Genomic DNA, 21,752 nt, shown 5'->3' on the forward strand with positions numbered 1-21,752 from the left:
GCACACACCAAAGGATATGGGTGATAACAGAACTTTTAGGAGCTGCTAACTGAGCTACTAAGCTAACTGTTTGTGTCACAAACACAGTAATGTGTACTACATAGTGCACTCGATAGTGTGAAAGATAATAGATTTATAATAGATTGCATTAAAATCAGCACCTTATAACTTTACTGATGCCAAATGATGGCTAGTGTACTAGTTGCCCCAAATACACTTCGTATGTTTTGCCTTATTTGTGTTGGGGGTGGCTGGGGGGAATTTAAACAGAATCAGAATGGTTAATTAGTGCCATTCTGAGGTGCCAACTGTAAAACTGTGCCATGCAGTATTTGCTGACTGGGATGTTTCTGCATTGTAATAAAACTGCCACTTTGAATTGACTATTACAAGTCAGAAACTTGGCAGATTTATCACAAACCCTGCCAAATCTGTAACTGCCAAATTATATGTCGGACAGGCTTTTTATTCCCAACATGATTAAACATAATCCAATTAGATGTAAAATTACAGCATTGTGCTTGTGTCATTTTCTCTCTAGAAGGAAATGAATTATCACCCGAGAATAATTATTGCACAGAGAATATTTCTTATCCTCATTAGAAAGTGTGACAGAATAAAGCTATTTTAGCAGTAAGTGATAGGATGCTGTGTAGGTAAAAAATAAATAAATAAATAGTTATTAAGTGTGTGTAATGAGTAGTGGTAAGTAAATACAAGGCCAGTATTGCCGATAACGATACCAATACCGATACTTTTTAATAATTAAGGTAAATGAATCATCAAATTGCTAAATCTGAATGAATTTTTATGACCGTTATGTGTATTATTGCATTACACAAATCTTTTTGTAAGTCCAAAGAAAAGAGCTCTCATTCACCAAAACACAAACACACGGAATGATAGCCTCACTGTATGCTCCGATTCATTTGCACAAAGTGTGTAAGGTGCGTCTGTCCTTTACAGACGTATAGTTTACACTATTATTTCAATCAAATTGACCCTATTTCTATATGTGCAAAGCAAACTATTCAACAACTTACAATCTTCCAATGCCTACCAATGTACTGATGTCTGTTGGGATTATAACAAAGTGACGGTACCACAACAAAACACAGCAGAGCAGGAGGGGAGGAGCGAGGTGTGCATGTAAGATGTGAGGGAGCGGAGTCTGTAGGCATGGTCTTTACTTTGTGCCGAAATGGGAGAAACGTGCTAAATGTAGTGGAGAAAAAGTAAAACTAAAGTATCGAGCCCATCACACTAGTATCGATCCAATACCAACACCAATGTTGGTATCGATAATATCGATATTTGGATCAATCCACCCACCACTAGTAATGAGCTCACCTGCCATGGAGATCGGCTGGGGGTCTCGGTTACGGAATCATGTCCTTCTGCCCTGCCAAATATGGCCGACAGAGGGGGCATAGAGGCACAAATGATTGACATGTTGGTTTCTCTTCACTGACAGCCAGCAGTGCCTTGCTGAACGTTAATTTGTTATAAGTGTTTCACAGATTTGCCAGCTTCTCTGTTGGCAATCTGCTTTTCTCTGGACCCGGTCCAGTCCACTTTTCTGCTAGTGTATAAGGCCAGCACACTTTTATCTGTTGGAAACTCTAACAATGTTGTTCTTTTTTGGGCATCATGAGGGAATCACAATGGATGAGCAAGCTGACCCTGAAGGGACCTTTCCAGAGTGTGGGCCCCATGTTGCCCCAATCCATTATTTTGGCCACTGCTTTTATTTTCCCTTTAGCCCTTTTGTTTGTGGCTTTTTAGCCACAGTGTTGTCCTACCTTGGCTAGGCATCTTGCAAATTGGGTTCATTTTTAATTTTTATAGGTGCGGAGTTTCTCCTCAGGGGTGAGGTGCGATCTGCCCCATTACAGACTGATGTACAACAAGTAAAATACAATGTAATCTCTTAAATAAATGGAAAAAACCCTGAATTTGTGACAGAAAACAACATAGAATAATTAGGGCCCTATACATCATTTACTTACATCTTTAATACATTCTTGCCTTTAGTTTCTTTTTAGCTGTGTTTGACACACAAACGAACGTAAGCACTTTCTGGCTAGGACTTTTAAAAGATTGAAGTATCTAAGCATAACGTATATTTTATTCAGTACACTGCAGTCACTTTGACTAGAAGCTGCAGTTTCCAACATGTCCAAAGGAAACAAACCATAAGTCAAATCCGCGACTTGATTCTTCCTATCATGTGCAGAGTAGCAGGCTTTTGAACAGTGACCATATTTTTTGGGCTTATTCTATATAATAATAATTTATATTTTGGTATGCTGAAAAATGCTAAGTTACATTCAGACGTCAGTCAGACGTTTACAGAAACTTGTAATCAATGTGTATGTCATGGCATTCTCTGGATTTTAGTTAGTTTTGCTACTTAAAACAATTTCACAACTTTGTGTTCTTATTTAGGTCTATTGTTGGTTTTCTGCTCTGGGTGAAGCAATATGTACAGCACATCTTGTATTTGTTATTTGTCCCTTGTCTCTTACATCGATCAGAACAAGCTTCTGTAGCAACTCTGCTTGGGTCTTTGACAGTTAAACCTGTTTTCAGCTTGACTTTGTAATATAGTCCACATATTTTTTTCTATTTTGCTAGTTTTCTGATACACCCCACTGCATCCTAGATTTGGAGCTTTAAAGAAATCTCTACATACTCCACATTTGTGTCTTGTTTCTGCAATGCACCAGTTTAACTGACAGAAAAACAGCATGGTGGAGTTAACTTCAAACACCTCACTTTTTTTCCTTTAAGCATACCTGTCATTTTGGCCAAATAACTTAATCTACGTTAAATCTAACCAGAAATCTCCCAACAGCTAGCTTTGTTCTCCATCTAATTATCAACAGTTCAGTTAATCTTCAGTTAATCTTGAAGGTGCTGGTTTGCCGTTTTTTTCTTAAAGAACAGCCTCTAAGCCTAGGTCTGAAATCTTGTTTGACTTTGAACAATGTTGTCTTTGTTCTAGCAGCTTATAATTAATGGTTGTGTGTCGCTGGTTTTTGTATTTTATCTGACTATCCAGACATATATTCTCAAAATATTGAATTAGAATCACTAACCTTTTGCACTACTGGAGTAAGCTGCTGTATGTATATTTTTGCTGATTAACAGATTTTGTTATGTTAAAAAATAGAAAACCCACAATTAAGTTAAGCCATTCCATTAAAGCACATGTTCAGACGACTTTGAGCAGGTGGATTTTATCACAAGCTTGTTTAAGTTAATAAATTTTTTGCTATCGCTTACCTATTTTACTGTAAATATGGAGAAAAATACAGAAAAATTAGAAATTAAGATCTATCTTTTAACTTAAATTGTTATTGTAATTATATGATTTGTGATAAAAAAATTTTTATTTAATTTGACTAAAATGCAAAATAGAGGCTTTTTTGTGTCCCAGTTTTTCAATCACAGATAAAGATCAGTTGCAAAAGCTTTAAACGCCAAGTTTTAAAACCTTTTAATTTGAACTGTTTTAGTCTAGAATTCTTTTTTAATGGTTCATAAAAGTTAAGAACCTGTGGCTTGTATTTCAGTAGTAATATATTATGATGGGTTGTCTTCTCACAGCAAGAAGGTCCTGGGTTTGATTTCCAGGTGGAGCAGTCCGGCTCCTTTCTGTATGGAGTTTGCATGTTCTCCCTGTGTCCATGTGGGTTTCCTCCAGGTGCTTCGGTTTCCTCCCACAGTCCAAAGACATGCAAGTGAGGTGAACTGGAGATACTAAATTGCCCTAGTTGTGAATGTGTGTGTGTGTGTGTGTGTGTGTGTGTGTATGTGTGTGTGTATGTGTGTGTGTATGTGTGTGTGTGTGTGTGTGTGTGTGTGTGTGTGTGTGTACTCGCCCTGTGATGGACTGGCAACCTGTCTAGGGTGGTTCCTGAATTTTGCCTAGTGAATTGTACCCATCGCAACCCTAACTCAGATAAAGTGGTGGTAAAATAGATAATGAATGAATTTACTATTATTTTTATAGACAAGACATGTAAATGAAGTTTGTTTGTTTATTAGGATTTTAACGTCATGTTTTACACTTTTGGTTACATTTATGACAGAACCGGTAGTCACTCATTACACAAGGTTCATCAGTTCACAAGGTTATATTGAACACAGTCATGGACAATTTTGTATCTCTAATTCACCTCACTTGCATGTCTTTGGACTGTGGGAGGAAACCGGAGCTCCCGGAGGAAACCCACGCGGACACGGGGAGAACATGCAAACTCCACACAGAAAGGACCCGGACCGCCCCACCTGGGGATCAATGTAAATGAAGTAAATGAATTGCAGTAGTAGTCAAAGCGACTAATATTGATTTGTTCACCTACACGATGTATTAATCCAAAGCAATTCTCAATATATGTATGTGTTTGTGTATGAGTACTCATCTGCACACCCACTTCTCCAATCTCATGAACTATGTGTCTTACAGTAAGTTATTGCAAAGTAAAGATTATATATATATATATATATATATATATATATATATATATATATATATATATATATATATATATATATATATATATATATATACAGTGTATCACAAAAGTGAGTACACCCCTCACATTTCTGCAAATATTTCATTATATCTTTTCATGGGACAACACTATAGACATGAAACTTGGATATAAGTTAGAGTAGTCAGTGTACAACTTGTATGGCAGTGTAGATTTACTGTCTTCTGAAAATAACTCAACACACAGCCATTAATGTCTAAATGGCTGGCAACATAAGTGAGTACACCCCACAGTGAACATGTCCAAATTGTGCCCAAATGTGTCGTTGTCCCTCCCTGGTGTCATGTGTCAAGGTCCCAGGTGTAAATGGGGAGCAGGGCTGTTAAATTTGGTGTTTTGGGTACAATTCTCTCATACTGGCCACTGGATATTCAACATGGCACCTCATGGCAAAGAACTCTCTGAGGATGTGAGAAATAGAATTGTTGCTCTCCACAAAGATGGCCTGGGCTATAAGAAGATTGCTAACACCCTGAAACGGAGCTACAGCATGGTGGCCAAGGTCATACAGCGGTTTTCCAGGACAGGTTCCACTCGGAACAAGCTTCGCCAGGGTCGACCAAAGAAGTTGAGTCCACGTGTTCGGCGTCATATCCAGAGGTTGGCTTTAAAAAATAGACACATGAGTGCTGCCAGCATTGCTGCAGAGGTTGAAGACGTGGGAGGTCAGCCTGTCAGTGCTCAGACCATACACCGCACACTGCATCAGCTCGGTCTGCATGGTCGTCATCCCAGAAGGAAGCTGACACACAAGAAAGCCCGCAAACAGTTTGCTGAAGACAAGCAGTCCAAGAACATGGATTACTGGAATGCCCTGTGGTCTGACGAGACCAAGATAAACTTGTTTGGCTCAGATGGTGTCCAGCATGTGTGGCGGCGCCCTGGTGAGAAGTACCAAAACAACTGTATCTTGCCTACAGTCAAGCATGGTGGTGGTAGCATCATGGTCTTGGGCTGCATGAGTGTTGCTGGCACTGGGGAGCTGCAGTTCATTGAGGGAAACATGAATTCCAACATGTACTGTGACATTCTGAAACAGAGCATGATCCCCTCCCTTCGAAAACTGGGCCTCATGGCAGTTTTCCAACAGGATAACGACCCCAAACACAACCTCCAAGATGACAACTGCCTTGCTGAGGAAGCTGAAGGTAAAGGTGATGGACTAAACCCAATTGAGCACCTGTGGCGCATCCTCAAGTGGAAGGTGGAGGAGTTCAAGGTGTCTAACATCCACCAGCTCCGTGAAGTCATCATGGAGGAGTGGAAGAGGATTCCAGTAGCAACCTGTGCAGCTCTGGTGAATTCCATGCCCAGGAGGGTTAAGGCAGTGCTGGATAATAATGGTGGTCACACAAAATATTGACACTTTGGGCACAATTTGGACATGTTCACTGTGGGGTGTACTCACTTATGTTGCCAGCTATTTAGACATTAGAGGCTGTGTGTTGAGTTATTTTCAGAAGACAGTAAATCTACACTGCTATACAAGTTGTACACTGACTACTCTAAGTTATATCCAAGTTTTAGTTCTATAGTGTTGTCCCATGAAAAGATATAATAAAATATTTGCAGAAATGTGAGGGGTGTACTCACTTTTGTGATACACTGTATATATATATATATATATTTATAAACACACACACACAAAGTGGGTGTTTTTACATAGTGTTCCAGTGACACTGGCTGCCTGCAGGTTTATTCGGAGCTCCCAGTAGAAGCTCTAGCTGTATGTATGTGTGAATCTCTGCGCGTGTGTGCATGTATGTGTATGTGTGTATTAGTTTGCATCCACTCCTGCAGTAACTCTTTTCTACTGTTTCCGCGGCAACTATTCAGCCTCCTGTCACCGTGGCACAACCCCGATGATTTGCTGTTACTATAGTAACCACCTCACCCCATCTGTGTCAATCTAATTGAATGACTTCTGCATATGATATAGGTCCGTGTCATGGCTGGGCACTTATATGAGCATGACCCTGCATGTGTTGTGATCTTTTATAAAGTAAATGTATCATACTGGATCCCCACAGTTGGTCTAACCCAACCTTTCTATACGTATATCATCCATCACCCAGCCTGTTTGGTTTGTAGAATTTAGAGTGACTGATACCTAAAAATAGATTTTAGTTCGAGCTTTCTTACATTGTTTATATTCCATCAATCACATGGCTAAGTATACACAAACACACACAAGCGCTCAGACTTGCAAAACGGGTTCTTTTCTATCTTTAGCCACTGGATCTAATTATATGTTTAATTCGTGCAGATTTAATTTGACTTCTTTATTATTTTGGTTTGTTCACACTTCAAGGTAGGTGAAATAGCCATGGTCCTCTATTACGACAAACAGTATGTTATTTATTTCACAATAATGCTGTATATCACTAAATACAACACGTGTGTGAGAATAGATGGATTTTGTTGTGTTTTTGTAATCTGTTGTAGATTTTACATGGCAATTGTGGTGTGTCTTTTTCTAACAATCCCTGTTCTATCCAAGTTCTATTAATTGACATAATCTATTTATTATAACCAGCAATAACCAGTAATATAAACATAGTAAAAACCAAAGCCAAATCTCTAACACTAGACAAGTTTCTGTTCAGCCTGCCCTATTACCACTGTTTTCTTAGAATAACTCTGGACTGTTTTCAGATCTGGCCACAGTGAGCCTAGAATTCATTAATCAGGTATTAACAGTGTCCTGGTGTTCATTTTTATTAATACATTCCTGCATATTGTGAACACAGCTTTATTCAGTCAGAGTCTGGCGCCTGAGCCCAGGGTCAGAGCACGCAAAGGTTACAGGGTGAAAGCCTCCTTCAAGGACGGAAGGGTGTGTGTGCAGTTGTACATGCGAGTTCCATTGTTAGCCATCAGTTTTATGGCGTTGTCTGTTATGATTTGCAGGAATTTCACATGCTGGGTTGTTTGTACATTCACACACACACTGTAGTACAAAAAATAGAAGCATTGTCATGTCAGAAGGCTTTATTCCTGATTCTTGTTGGCTGACTCTGTTCAAGAAAAAAATATGTGACAGAATTTCAGTAGAGCCAGTTATTATTAGTCTTGTGCTTTTAACATGGTACAGAGGTGCAAAATAGTAATTGCCCATGTAATAGTGATTGCACATGTAATAATAGGCATGATCACACAAACAAAATTCGAATACGATGCAGCTCTGTTTGAATTTTAATAGCGGGCAGGTAAAAAAATCCGGTCTGAGGGGGCATGTGATAGTCTCAGCCCTCCTCGGCCAGCATTTGGGCAATGCTAGCAGCATGATTCCAACAGAACTGCTCCCAGCATGACTAGACTGGGAGCAAATCAAAGCAAATGAATAGTGGGGGAATATAAATAAAGGTATGCATATTGTGCTGGGAAAAAAGGGCCTCCTTGGTAGGGCTACCAAACTTAATTGGTAAGCCAGTTTAGCTTATTAATCACAGCCAGGTTTAATTTCAGTCATGTTGAATAAACAGCTCACTAATTTTGAACCTTACTGAGTCAAACAGTCACCAGCTGCTTGTATTTCTGTTAATAGTAACAGCATATGCAGCATATGCTAAAAAAAATACTTTAATCTATCTATCTATAAATATATTGTACTCATTGAAACTGAATATAGTTAACCAATAGTTTCCTTAATAAGGGCACTTACACACACACACACACTTCCACTTCTAAAATACATGGAATGTTATATTTATATCCTTTGTGAATTCAGTTTTGTCATTGTTTGAAAGTGAAATTCAAACCAGGCTTTTACTTCCCTGATCAAACATGTACCTGACCATGAACTTACAGGCATAACTGAAAAGAAAACATTTCATTTCCCCAATGGCAGATGAGTCCAAAGAGGCAGGATATGGGGGAAAGTTAAACAGGTACAAAAATAGTGGTACACTGTTTTGCACTAGTAATGATTGACATATAGTTCAATCAATACACAATACACAGGACAATGAACCCCCTGTAATTACATACAGAAAGCCTCAACATTACATAATGGCTTTATTAACAAATACTCGTCTCTTGTCTTGTATTTTCATATAAACATTTAGCCAACACGTTTCTTCGAAGCAGCATGATAAAAGTATAAATGTTCAGTAATGCAAAATATATGAATTTTGGATTTGTTTAAAACTTATAGATGGTCATACTTTACTGTTAACTACAACAGCAAAGTTATTCATTTTGCTTCCTGCTGTTAGATGCATCCCAACTCACCAAAACATGTTTTGAATCTAGGCTGAACATGGAAACTGTTATGTATTTAAAGTATTTAAACCATGAATGACCGTATCTGTTATGCATCAGTACAGTGCAGCTGGCAAACAGTATGTATGTAACATAATAAACCCTATGCATATTTATTTATTCATTTATTAGGATTTTAATGTCATGTTTTACACACTTTGGTTACATTCATGACAGAAACTGTAGTTACCCATTACACAGGATTCATCAGTTCAACATCAAACACAGTCATGGACAATTCATCTCACTTGCATGTCTTTGGACTGTAGAAGAAAACTGAGCTCCTGGAGGAAACCCACAAAGACCTGGGGAAAACATGTAAACTCCACACAGAACCTGATCCCAGATCGCCCCACCTGGGGACCGAACCCAGAACCTTACCCACTAAGCCACCATGACACCCCAGCATAGAAATTAGAAATGTGTGAACTTTTATTTATGAAGGTAACTAAAATGTGTTGCCTTGTCTTTCAGTATGAATGTAATATTTTGCTGACCATGTTATAGTATCTATGTAAAGCTCACTCACTCACTCACTCACGGTCTTAACCACTTATCCAATTAGGGTCGTGGGGGGCAGACACACATACACAAACACACACACGCATACACATACACACACACACACACTCACACACACATTCTCCTATAGGGCAATTCAGTGTCTCCAATTAACCTGACTGCATGTTTTTTGGACTGTGGGAGGAAACCGGAGCTCCCGGAGGAAACCCAGGAAGACATGGGGAGAACATGCAAACTCCGCACAGAAAGGACCCGAACCGCCTTGCCTGGGAATCGAACCCAGGACCTTCTTGCTGTGAGGCGACAGCGCTACCCACCGAGCCACTATGTAAAGCTGTAAAACCTATTTGCCTGTTAGCTGCTACTTTTTTTAATGTAAAATGTAAGAATCTTACAGAATACTGAATGAAGAGCTACAGGGGTTGGACAATGAAACTGAAACACCTGGTTTTAGACCACAATAATTTATTAGTATGGTGTAGGGCCTCCTTTTGCGGCCAATACAGCATCAATTCGTCTTGGAAATGACATATACAAGTCCTGCACAGTGGTCAGAGGGATTTTAAGCCATTCTTCTTGCAGGATAGTGGCCAGGTCACTACGTGATGCTGGTGGAGGAAAACGTTTCCTGACTCGCTTCTCCAAAACACCCCAAAGTGGCTCAATAATATTTAGATCTGGTGACTGTGCAGGCCATGGGAGATGTTCAACTTCACTTTCATGTTCATCAAACCAATCTTTCACCAGTCTTGCTGTGTGTATTGGTGCATTGTCATCCTGATATACGGCACCGCCTTCAGGATACAATGTTTGAACCATTGGATGCACATGGTCCTCCAGAATGGTTCGGTAGTCCTTGGCAGTGACGCACCCATCTAGCACAAGTATTGGGCCAAGGGAATGCCATGATATGGCAGCCCAAACCATCACTGATCCACCCCCATGCTTCACTCTGGGCATGCAACAGTCTGGGTGGTACGCTTCTTTGGGGCTTCTCCACACCGTAACTCTCCCGGATGTGGGGAAAACAGTAAAGGTGGACTCATCAGAGAACAATACATGTTTCACATTGTCCACAGCCCAAGATTTGCGCTCCTTGCACCATTGAAACCGACGTTTGGCATTGGCACGAGTGACCAAAGGTTTGGCTATAGCAGCCCGGCCGTGTATATTGACCCTGTGGAGCTCCCGACGGACAGTTCTGGTGGAAACAGGAGAGTTGAGGTGCACATTTAATTCTGCCGTGATTTGGGTTTGGTTTTATGTTTTTTGGATACAATCCGGGTTAGCACCCGAACATCCCTTTCAGACAGCTTCCTCTTGCGTCCACAGTTAATCCTGTTGGATGTGGTTTGTCCTTCTTGGTGGTATGCTGACATTACCCTGGATACCGTGGCTCTTGATACATCACAAAGACTTGCTGTCTTGGTCACAGATGCGCCAGCAAGACGTGCACCAACAATTTGTCCTCTTTTGAACTCTGGTATGTCACCCATAATGTTGTGTGCATTGCAATATTTTGAGCAAAACTGTGCTCTTACCCTGCTAATTGAACCTTCACACTCTGCTCTTACTGGTGCAATGTGCAATTAATGAAGATTGGCCACCAGACTGGTCCAATTTAGCCATGAAACCTCCCACACTAAAATGACAGGTGTTTCAGTTTCATTGTCCAACCCCTGTAGGTCTGTTGAACATATTTGCCACCCTTAACCCTCAAATACTTGCACTGTCACATTAGTAAGTTGCTTTGGATAAAAGCGTCTGCTAGTGGCTTAGTGGGTAGCACTGTTGCCTTACAGCAAGAAGGTCCTGGGTTCAATCCCCAGGTGGGGCGGTCCGAGTCCTTTCTGTGTGGAGTTTACATTCTGTGTGGGTTTTCTTTGGGAGCTCCAGTTTCCCCCCACAGTACAAAGACATGCAAGTGAGGTGAATTGAAGATACATAATTGTCCATGACTGTGTTTGACATTAAACTTGTGAACTGATGAATCTTGTGTAACGAGTAACTACCGTTTCTGTCATGAATGTAACCAAAGTGTAAAACATGACGTTAAAATACTAATAAATAAATAAAAAGCATCTGCTAAATGCCTTAAATGTAAAAGTATTTACAGTTAAAGTCAAAAGCTTACATAAACTTATAATAGACATGCATTTTATGGCAGTTTTGTGACTTCAGTGACTTTAGCGACAGTTTTTCTTTTAGTCACTAATTAATTGAAACGCACACCTACTGATTCCTTATTAGTAAGTATGACCAATTAAAACTGGTCAGTTCTATGTGTCTTTATAAACAATGATATGTTTATTGTGCATGGAACAGTGTTCTCTTTCCAAGATGGGGTTAAAAACCCAAATTGTCACCTCATGCTTAGAGTAAGAACAGTTTGTCTGGATGACATAAGAACCATCAACAATTCTGCTATGAATTAGAAGCAGCTGTAGCACAGATGTCACAGTCAAGCAAGAATTCAATTGGCATGTTGCTGACGTCTTTAAACTTTTTTTTTTACCACCAGATTAATAAGTAACGTGTTTTGACCCAGAAGATTTTGTTGTTTTATTAGACAACTAACAATAAACCTATGATAAAAACTTACATTCTGATAATTTAGCCACAGAAAAAGAACAGTAGCAGAAATGATTGAAATCCCAAAGCTGCCATAGCACACGCCTTTTTCAAGTGGATGTAAAATTTTACCCTAAGTGTACTTAATGCCTGTAAAGCTTAAATTCTAAGTACATGTTTTGCCTAAAATAAAGGTAGAAAAATAAAAGCCAAAATAAATGCTGACAGACATGCACTAGAGCTGTCAGTATTTGTTTTGTGTGTGTACTAAGGTGTTGGGATTCGAAGTGAGAAGAATTCTTCTTCGTGGTTTATTCACTTGGGAACAGTGACAAGCGGACGTTAATGTGTGTGTTTCACTGAGAGAACGAGCTGGAATGTTAATCCAGCTTCGTTAGCTCTGAACTCTGTCCTACTTTTTCCTCATTCGCTTGTTCTTTCATCTGTCCTTCTGTCCCTTTTAGTCTGTCCCTCACGCTCTGTCCCCTCTCACGCTGTCCCCCTCCCTCTCTTTTCTGTACTTAGATGTAATGAAGAGCGTCTTTGTGAGAGCCTGGCGTTATTAGGCCACAGCCGGCTATAAGTGTGAATAGTTTCTACTGAGTGCAGTGTGTGTTACAGTGTGAGTAAGTGCAGTACCCCCTCAGGGTTGTAGACTTCCTTCTGCAGTACTTAATATGTCCTTTATGTCCCTTTTGTGAATGGGAAATGTCATAATCTGACACTTTATTGGTATGCGCACAAATGTAAATGTAGGGTCAAAATGCTGAGTTAGAATGTTCTGCTCTTGAATACTCATGAATGAATATTATGAATGAAAAATTCATGTCCCAAATAATTTCATTGATACACAATGTATAGCCCAAAGCACGTGTCACCCTTTGGCTATTTCAGCCACACATGTTTAATAAGGCACTGTCATTGAATGCCATTTTTGCCTTGCCAAAACAATTTAGTCTCAAACTGCTTGGCCACACAGGCTTACAGAATGGGATCACTAACTGCTGGGCATAGTATGAGTATTGACCGTCCCCGCTCATAATATTCACCATTGTGTTACAAACTGCCTTCGGAAACAACACCAGCACGACAACTGTTTATCCGTAGCCTAGTGGCCTGTCATGTCCAGACGGCTGCACACAAACCAGAGATCACTATAAGCATATTTGATTGTGTTGGCTGAAGTAATGTAGCTGCCATTGGACTCTGAAGCAGTGAAAATGCTTAGAGATTAGAGATTACATTATATCAGATGTTTGCTGTCATTTATTATTTATTTATTAGGATTTTAATGTCATGTTTTACACACTTTGGTTACATGACAGGACAGGTAGTTACTGGTTACACAAGATTCATCAGTTCAATGTCAAACACAGTCATGGACAATTTTTTATCTACAATTTACTTCACTTGCATGTGTTTGGACTGTGGGAGGAAACCTGAGCTTCCAGAGGAAAAACACACAGACACAGAGGGGAACATGCAAACTTCACACAGAAAGGACCCAGCCCGCTCCACCTGGGAATCAAACCCAGGACCTTCTTGTTGTAACAGTGCTACCCACCGATCCAATGTGTCGCCCAATGTTTGCTTTGCAGCATTGCAGTGCTAAAGAAATCATCATGATACAGTAAAATATTGGGATGTTTAGGTAGTGCAGCCATAAATTTTACTTGCACACTACCTCTGGGATCCATTGGCGGAATCCCTTGTGGTGCTATCGGCCGGTTGGGTGTCTACATGCACCGCATAACACCGCAACCCTGACCAAGAAAAAAAGCTAGGGTTGAACGTAAATAAAATAAAAAATAGTAAAACATCACAATATCTGCAATTTGTACAAAATAAGATCTATGCATTCACTGTTAATTGCCAATTGTAATAAGACACTACTGATGGAAAATACAGTTCTTACATCTGTTATGTAATAGAGTATATTATTAACACTGGATCTTACTGGTGTTTAAGTAAGAGGGTTATGTAGCCCTGCCCAGGGTGTATTTTTGTCTTGCACTCGGTAATTCCATCATCTCTGTGATGCTTGAGGAATTAAGAACACCAAATGTTTAGCAGAAATGCTGGCCAAACACTTGGTTCCAGTTGTCAAAGCTTGGTTGCTTTGTTCCAAATGGCACTCATAGCACTAGCAACTGCACACTTCATTAAACTTTATATCTATAGTGTGTAGTAAACTAGAGTTTAGGGTTGAAAGACATTTAGAACAGTGTTTGACTGACTCAGCTTCATGCTGGATGGAAATTTCTATACTCACTATAGTCATTTCTTTTGCTCAGTCTCATGTTAGAACTACAGTGTTACAGGGCACCACTAGTCAAAACGAAACCACCATGCTTTACTGTGAGTTTGTGAGTGCTAACAGAGTATGGGACAGTGGTAGCCTAGTGGGTAGGGCTTTAGGTTATCAACTGAAGCAAGACACTTAACCCTCTCTGCTCCAGGGGCGCCGTACAATGGCTGACCTTGCTCTCTGACCCCAGCTTCCAAACAAGCTTGGATATATGAAGAAAGGATTTCGTTGTACTGTACTTCTGTATATGTATATATGACAATTAAAGGTATTCTATGTGTTTCTAATAAAGAGGCCAGTTTGTATTTTAAAAATCTTAAACAACACTGCTGTACCTAATACTCTATTAACAAAACAATTCACCCTACCATGTCATTACTATGTTAGTATCATTGTAGTGCTGAGAGGTGTCCACCACCCAAACATCATATGGTCACTGGGGTTCTTATGGGGGTCTCTGTCAATAGTTACACCGGTGTAAGGTGTACAGAGCAACAGTTTGCTCTATTTAGTGACTGAATAGCCACAACTTTTATTTATATGGTAAATGTGGCTGTTAAAATAATGTACTTAACACGTTGATGTACCTAATAAAGTGCTTGGTGAGTATATAGTGCATCATATTATTCATACAATCATATTAAATAATAGAAGGTTGTTTGAAGTTTCTTCAAAAAGTTTCCACATTTTTTTAACTCTATTTATTAAGAATTTCAAACATCACTTTTCTACATAGTCACCTTCTGATTCATTTTTCCCAGCGTCATACCAACTTTTTATGCCATCAGCAAAAATGGTTTTGGTTGAGTGCGTAGCCACTGATGCACTGCTGCTTTCACATCATCACATGAAAATCTTCTTCCCCTTAAAGCTTCTTTGAGCGTTCAAAAAGGTGGAAATCAGATGGTGCTAAATACGGACTATAAGCTCTCACTTAGTCTCTTAGACACGACCAATTATTGTCTCTCAGGCTCTCAGGTGGCGAAGCAGTAAATTATGCTAGCTCAGTATCTCACAGATCCAGAGTTTGAATCCTCAGAGGTGCTATCAGCTGGACAAGCAATAACATACAATCTGCATGATTGGCTTGGGGGGCAATGTATTGGTGTCTTGTCCTGGATGTGTTACTGCATTGCACTTAGTAATTTTAAGGAAACCGGACCCATGAGCCTGACCATAATAAAGAAGTGATAATACATGAAAATTAAACGGAAAAACCAAGCTTGCTAAGAAAATGTAAAAGTCTGTACAGACAGAGAACAGCAGAATATGAGAGAGCAGAGAGTGGGCATTGAGCAGATAGAAAAACAAAGTCTGTGTTAGTGAAGGAGAGAGTTTGAGAGTGTGTGAGTGCCAGATCTGAAATAGAACAGACGGTTGGACAAACACCCATGTTTGGTAGAGAAATTCTTGTCAGAATGCCATTAGACATTAGAAAGTAGGAAAACATAACGACCAGCATGACCTATTTAATTAGAGTGTGAGTGGAAATCTTAGTAAATATTAGTAAATATTTTATCCCGTGGAGCATTAGTGTCTGTGTTAATGATCTGTGTTAACTACACACTATCTCTAAATAGGGGCATTGACCCTTAGGCATGTCTGTAGGAATTATATTAGTGTGAGTCTGTGTGTTTGCGCGCTTCCTGTTAGTAAATGTATTACTCTGAGGGTGATCGCTTGTGTTACATTATTTGATGCACAGTAATCAGTTTAAAGTGTCTCATGGCCTTGTTGACACTGAGTGCCTATTTGGACATGTGATACTTAAAGGAGCACATAAAGCTGAAGTCAAAATTTAACATATTGTACTTACACCAATTAGGCATAACATTATGACCACCTTCCTAATATTGTGTTGGTCCCCCTTTTGCTGCCAAAACAGCCCTGAGCCGCTGAGGCATGGACTCCACTAGACCCCTGAAGGCATGCTGTGGTATCTGGCACCAAGATGTTAGCAGCAGATCCTTTAACTTCTAGTAAGTGAGGTGGGGCCCCCATGGATCGGACTTGTTTGTCCAGCACATCCTACAGATGCTTGATTGGTTTGAGATCTGGGGAATTTGGAGGTCAAGTCAACGCCTCAAACTTGTTTTTGTGCTCCTCAAACCATTCCTGAAGCATTTTTGCTTTGTGGCAGGGTGCATTATCCTGCTGAAAGAGGCCACAGCCATCAAGGAATACTGTTTCCATGAAAGAGTGTACATGCTCTGTAACAATGCTTAGGTAGGTGGTACGTGTCAAAGTGACGTCCACGTGGAAGGATTCTTGTTACTCGCCAGCCTCTAAACCTATATTTTAAAGCTTGCTTGACTGTGAATAGTGTCATCTGCATGGTGCACGGGTGTTTAAGCAGTAAAACACGCTAGCCCATCACATCTGAGATCGTAAACTCTTGAGTTCAGTGTCAGCACTGCTATCAGCTGGCTGGCTGCCTACACAGACATGATTGCCTCTGTCTGAGGGAGGGCAAAACTGGGGAATTGGATACAACTAGTTTGTGAAAATCAGGGAATAATACAAAAATTTAATTTTTAAAAAGTGGCATCTGCTGGGTGCTTGGGTTGTGATCAAATGCACTCACCCACCACTACTGAGATCTTGAATTGCAAGTTTGAATCTCAGCTCGGCTACATTTACATTTATGGCATTTAGCAAAGCGACTTACAATTGTGACCAAATACAATGCAAGCAATTGAGAGTTAAAGGTCTTTCCCAGGGGCCCAACAGTTTGAACAGTAAAGGGGTTTAAACCAGTGACCTTTAGATTACTAGTTCACTATCTTATTCACTACACTATCACTGCCCAACATCGGACTCTACTATTGATTGGTTGGGCATCTATGCAGACATGATTGGCTATGTTTGAGGGAGGACAGGCCGAAGGTATTCCTTAATGCTGCTGCAATTCCAGCCTCTGCTGACTGGTCAAGGGCAATACTAAGTGTGTACATGATACTGATCCCAATGTAAACCCGCTTTGTGCAGGTGAAAAGAAGCGGTTGAACTACACGCATGTTGGAGGGAGCGTGTATATTAGGTGCAGCTCACTCAGGTTAGGAGTCTGAAGCTCTGAGAAATTCATAGAGCTGTTCATTGTGTTTGACCAAATGGACTAATTTCCTTTCAAAAATCTTAAAAGAGACCATTGCTTCATGTACTTTTTATTAGGTGAAGAAAAGCTTTATCAGAGAAAGCTATAGTTATAATGACTAACAAATAAGTACAAGGCTGTGGAACAAAGTTTAATAGCATTATAACAGTTAAAATTAAGTAAAGACTAAGATTGTTATCCCTTTACACACCAGTATAATTTAATTCCACTCTTACCTTTAGTGATTACATTAAGTAAAAGAATTTGGGCGTCTTCATCCTTCAGTTTAAACAATAGCAAGGTGAATCACTGTTCTGTGTATTCATAGTTGATGCATCATTAATGGAATTTCCCTTCAAACTGTAGGATTTTTTGATGCTCATAATTTACAATGGAAGGTTGATCTGTGCATTGCCTTGCCCATTATTGGTGCATGAATTAATGTTTCATCTCTGAATGTCTCTCTGTGTCAGGGCGTTGGTGTTTTTGGCACATGGAGCTGGAGAGCACTGCGGAGTATACAATGATGTCGCTAGTGTGTTGACCAAACATTCCTTGCTCGTGTTCGCCCATGACCATGGTGAGTAACATCATACACAGCTAACATCGGTCACAGGCTAGTATCATAGTATAAGCATATAAGTTCCATCAAAATCTAAAACACATTCAGTTTTATATCAACAAGACTTTATGCTTTATTAGTAAATAAACAGGGAAATGTAGAGAACCTGGCAGGAAGGTAGAACAGTAAGATGAACATGAACACAGTAAGAAGATCAAGTTAGTATTCATAATACAAAGTCAGTAGCAAACCATTCATTACAAGGGCTAACTAAACATTCTAATTAAATGATGCACTCGAGTTGTAAAACTCGATATAAGATAAATCATCTTATTTGAATTTTAGCTTTTATACTGGTACATGATGCAAAATATGCAAATCATTTCCATAAAAATTGTTTTACATGCCGCTGGTCTCCTTACTGACTCAAAAAAGCTTCTGTTCGTGATTTTAGTGTGTAATATTTCAGATGTTTAGGAATTAAATCACGCGAAATCATAAAAAGACTATCTGATGTGTGGGCGGCACGGTGGCTAAGTGGGTAGCACTGTCGCCTCACAGTAAGAAGGTCCTGGGTTCGATCCCCAGGTGGGGCGGTCTGGGTCCTTTCTGTGTGGAGTTTGCATGTTCTCCCCGTGTCTGCGTGGGTTTACTCCGGGAGCTCCGGTTTCCTCCCACAGTCCAAAAACATGCAAGTGAGGTAAATTGGCGACACTAAATTGTCCATGACTGTGTTCGATATAACCTTGTGAACTGATGAACCTTGTGTGAAGATAAACTACCGTTTCCTGTCATGAATGTAACCAAAAGCGTAAAACATGACGTTAAAATCTTAATAAACAAACAAACTATCTGATGGAGTTCTGTAATCAGAAATAGCACCTGACAGTGGGTGAGCGGGAGTCTCAATTCAGCAGTCTAAACCTTCACTCAGCATTTGTGTTTAAGGTTGCTCTTACATGATAGGTGTTTTGTGCTTCATTCATCCTGGGTGAGGCTGGGTGTAAATTGCTGCTTATCGTGGCATTCACGTTTTTTACATGATGCATGGCAAAACCATTTTATGCTGGTTCTGCCACTGAGCCGAAGTTTGAACACAATACACAGTATCGACTGACAGCTTATTTATATGCAGTTTTGAATAAAATGTATTTTAGTTTAAAACAAGAACACTGTGGTAACAGGTGTCATGTGAAGACATTAAAAAATTTAAACAAGGAAATGAGTTAATGAACCTTTATTGCTTCAATTACATGGTGCATTAAATCTTATTAAAGAGCCACAAAGCCACAACAAGCGATTCCGTGATTAGAAAACATATGCTTGCTATTTAAAATGCAAACCCGGTCTTCTTATATTAGAAAGAAGAAGAAAGCCTGTATTTGTCATATATACATATACAGGTGTACAGTACAAATAAATTCTTTCTTCGCATATCCCAGCTTGTTTGGGAGCTGGGGGTCAGCCATCATACGGCGCCCCTGGAGCAGAGAGGGTTAACGGCCTTGCTCAAGGACCCAACAGTGGCTGCCTAGCAGAGCCTGGATTCAAACTCTCAACCTTTTAATTGATAGCCCAAAGCTCTACCCACTAGGCTACTGTCCTTAGAGCACAGCTCACTAGCCACCATGCTATATATTTTTTTTTTACAATGCTGTGATTCTAATAAAGTGGAATACAAGAGTTCAGGGTTTTGTGAAACAGTGAAAATTCATTTCTTCTTGGTGGCGCTTTAAAAGGGTCAACCACAAACTACGTCAATGTTTAGTCCGATTGAACTTTGAGCACTGCAGCAAACTGTAAAAAACAAGCACTAAAGTGGTAAATTTGCTAGGTGATTGACCCTGCAGGTACCACAGTGTCAAGGTTAGAGGCGCCACCTCACTCCATCGGAAGCATTGGCTCAACCAGTAGAAAGCAGTTTTGTTGTGTATCATGTGAATGCAGTCCAACAGAGATCTGTGGCACTGCTTATAATTTAAATAAACCATCAAATGACGTTTTAACCAATAGCATTAATAGAACAATACCTTATTTGTCAGCTTTCTTCACTGGCTTCCTGTAGCTGCACGCATTCAGTTTAAAACACTGATGCTCACCTACAAAGCTAAAAATGGACCAGCCCCAAGTTACCTTTGAGGCCTAATAAAAGCCCGCTCTGTACCATGCAACCTCCGAGCCACTAGTCTTGCTCGACTTGATCCTCCACCCAGAACTCAAGGAAGACAAGCATCAAGGCTCTTCTCTGTACTAGCACCCAAGTGGTGGAACAAACTTCCCCTGTCTGTTCAAACCATCTTCAAAAGACGATTGAAGACCAACCTCTTTACTAAGCACTTAAGCTTCAAACTATCCTCTATAGCATCTTAAAGAAGTCTTCTACCTATTCCTTTAATCCAATTGTTTGTTCTAATGTAAATGTAACTGTATGCCATAGCCTACATGTAGAGAGAACACTTATTCATTATGGTCTTGTTTTTTACAATAAAAATGACAAATTTAGATCAAAGCACACAAACACTAGCAGTGCTGTCTGTGTCAAGATTAAAATAGTATAAAATTTATTTGTCATATATACATATACAGGTGTACAGCACAACGAAATTCTTTTTCCTCATATCCCAGTATGTCTGGAAGCTGGGGTTAGAGCTCAGGGTCAGCCATTGTGGGTTTTTGGTCTGTCAGTCCTGGGTTCTATAAAGTCGCTTTATGACATTGTCTTTTGTGAAAAGCGCTATACAATTAAACTTGACTTGACTTGACTGTCCATGGTGTTCCTGCCTTGCACCCAGTGATTCCTGGGGGAACCGGACCCACCACAACCCTGACCGAGATAAAGCAGTTTGAAAAGTTAGGTGTGCATAAACATGACCAGACCTCATCCACATCCAACACTACTGGTATAAAGGTTTGTCTAGCTTATTGTATACAGTATCAGTGTCCAGGACTACCAGTGTTCTTGTAACTCAATAAAAGCAAATCCCTGCAGTAATGTATAGAATAAAGCAGCATGGGTTCTACAAGCACATATGGATGTGATAATCAGATTTATTTCTGTAGGTCACATGACCTAGCAATTAGCAGCCCATGAGATGAGGCAAGTCAATAAGAGATCAGATGTCATATTCATAATGCTAGAATTGCCCATCTTCAGAATACCAGTGGCTGATTTTACTGGGTATGGAGTTAAAGAGCTGTATAGTATGACTACATGAGTGTGAATCTTTTGAACAGGGATGTTATTAGGCAAGGAGGAGCAATCAGTGCTTTGATTTGATTGATTATATGCTGCTTTTTGCATGACATGCCCGTCGTGACTCATATTTAGAGATATTTGCCGGAGCTGTCATGAACACACAAATTCCAACTTTACAAAGGACAATGACTGTAAAGTGGGAGACGAGATTAAAGAGATCGAGGAGAGAGGACAATAAAGAAGAGAACAAAGGACAGAAGGGAAAAGAATGAGCATGTGGGGAAGATGAAAGATGAAGGGGAAATAAGGGGGTGAAAGCAAATCAAGGGAAAATATCAAGTGTACACGCTCTGAATGTACTAAATGTCAGTTGATGTTGGAGTGCCATGGTAACTAATGATTCACACAACAACACTGGGTTTCAAGTGTGTGTGTGTGTGTGTCTCACACTGTGTGCAGTCACCTTTTTTAAAATGTGGTTTTATTACACTGGCAATTTTCCTCACAGTTTGATTGATTTCACCTCCTTTTTATACACTTTCCACCTCGCACCCTAATACAGTCTTATGCAATCAGTTGGACACCACTGCTCAAGTTCTATGTTTTGTTAATTTTTTTTCTTTTTATTTCACCAACCACATTATCCTGGTCAGGGTTACGGCAGGTCCGGTTTC

At 39.9% G+C, this 21,752-nt stretch overlaps 1 protein-coding gene across 1 annotated transcript in view; it reads left to right on the forward strand.

Moving 5' to 3' along the window:
- Positions 1-21,752, forward strand: part of mgll (monoglyceride lipase) — a 52,904-nt gene that overhangs the window by 3,811 nt on the left and 27,341 nt on the right. The window contains exon 3 of the mRNA XM_062999084.1: positions 17,794-17,900. Coding sequence (XP_062855154.1) covers positions 17,794-17,900 — 107 coding nt within the window. The remainder of the gene's footprint in view (positions 1-17,793; positions 17,901-21,752) is intronic.

This window comes from Trichomycterus rosablanca, chromosome 7 (genome assembly GCF_030014385.1).
Source record: "Trichomycterus rosablanca isolate fTriRos1 chromosome 7, fTriRos1.hap1, whole genome shotgun sequence".
Lineage (NCBI taxonomy): Eukaryota > Metazoa > Chordata > Actinopteri > Siluriformes > Trichomycteridae > Trichomycterus > Trichomycterus rosablanca.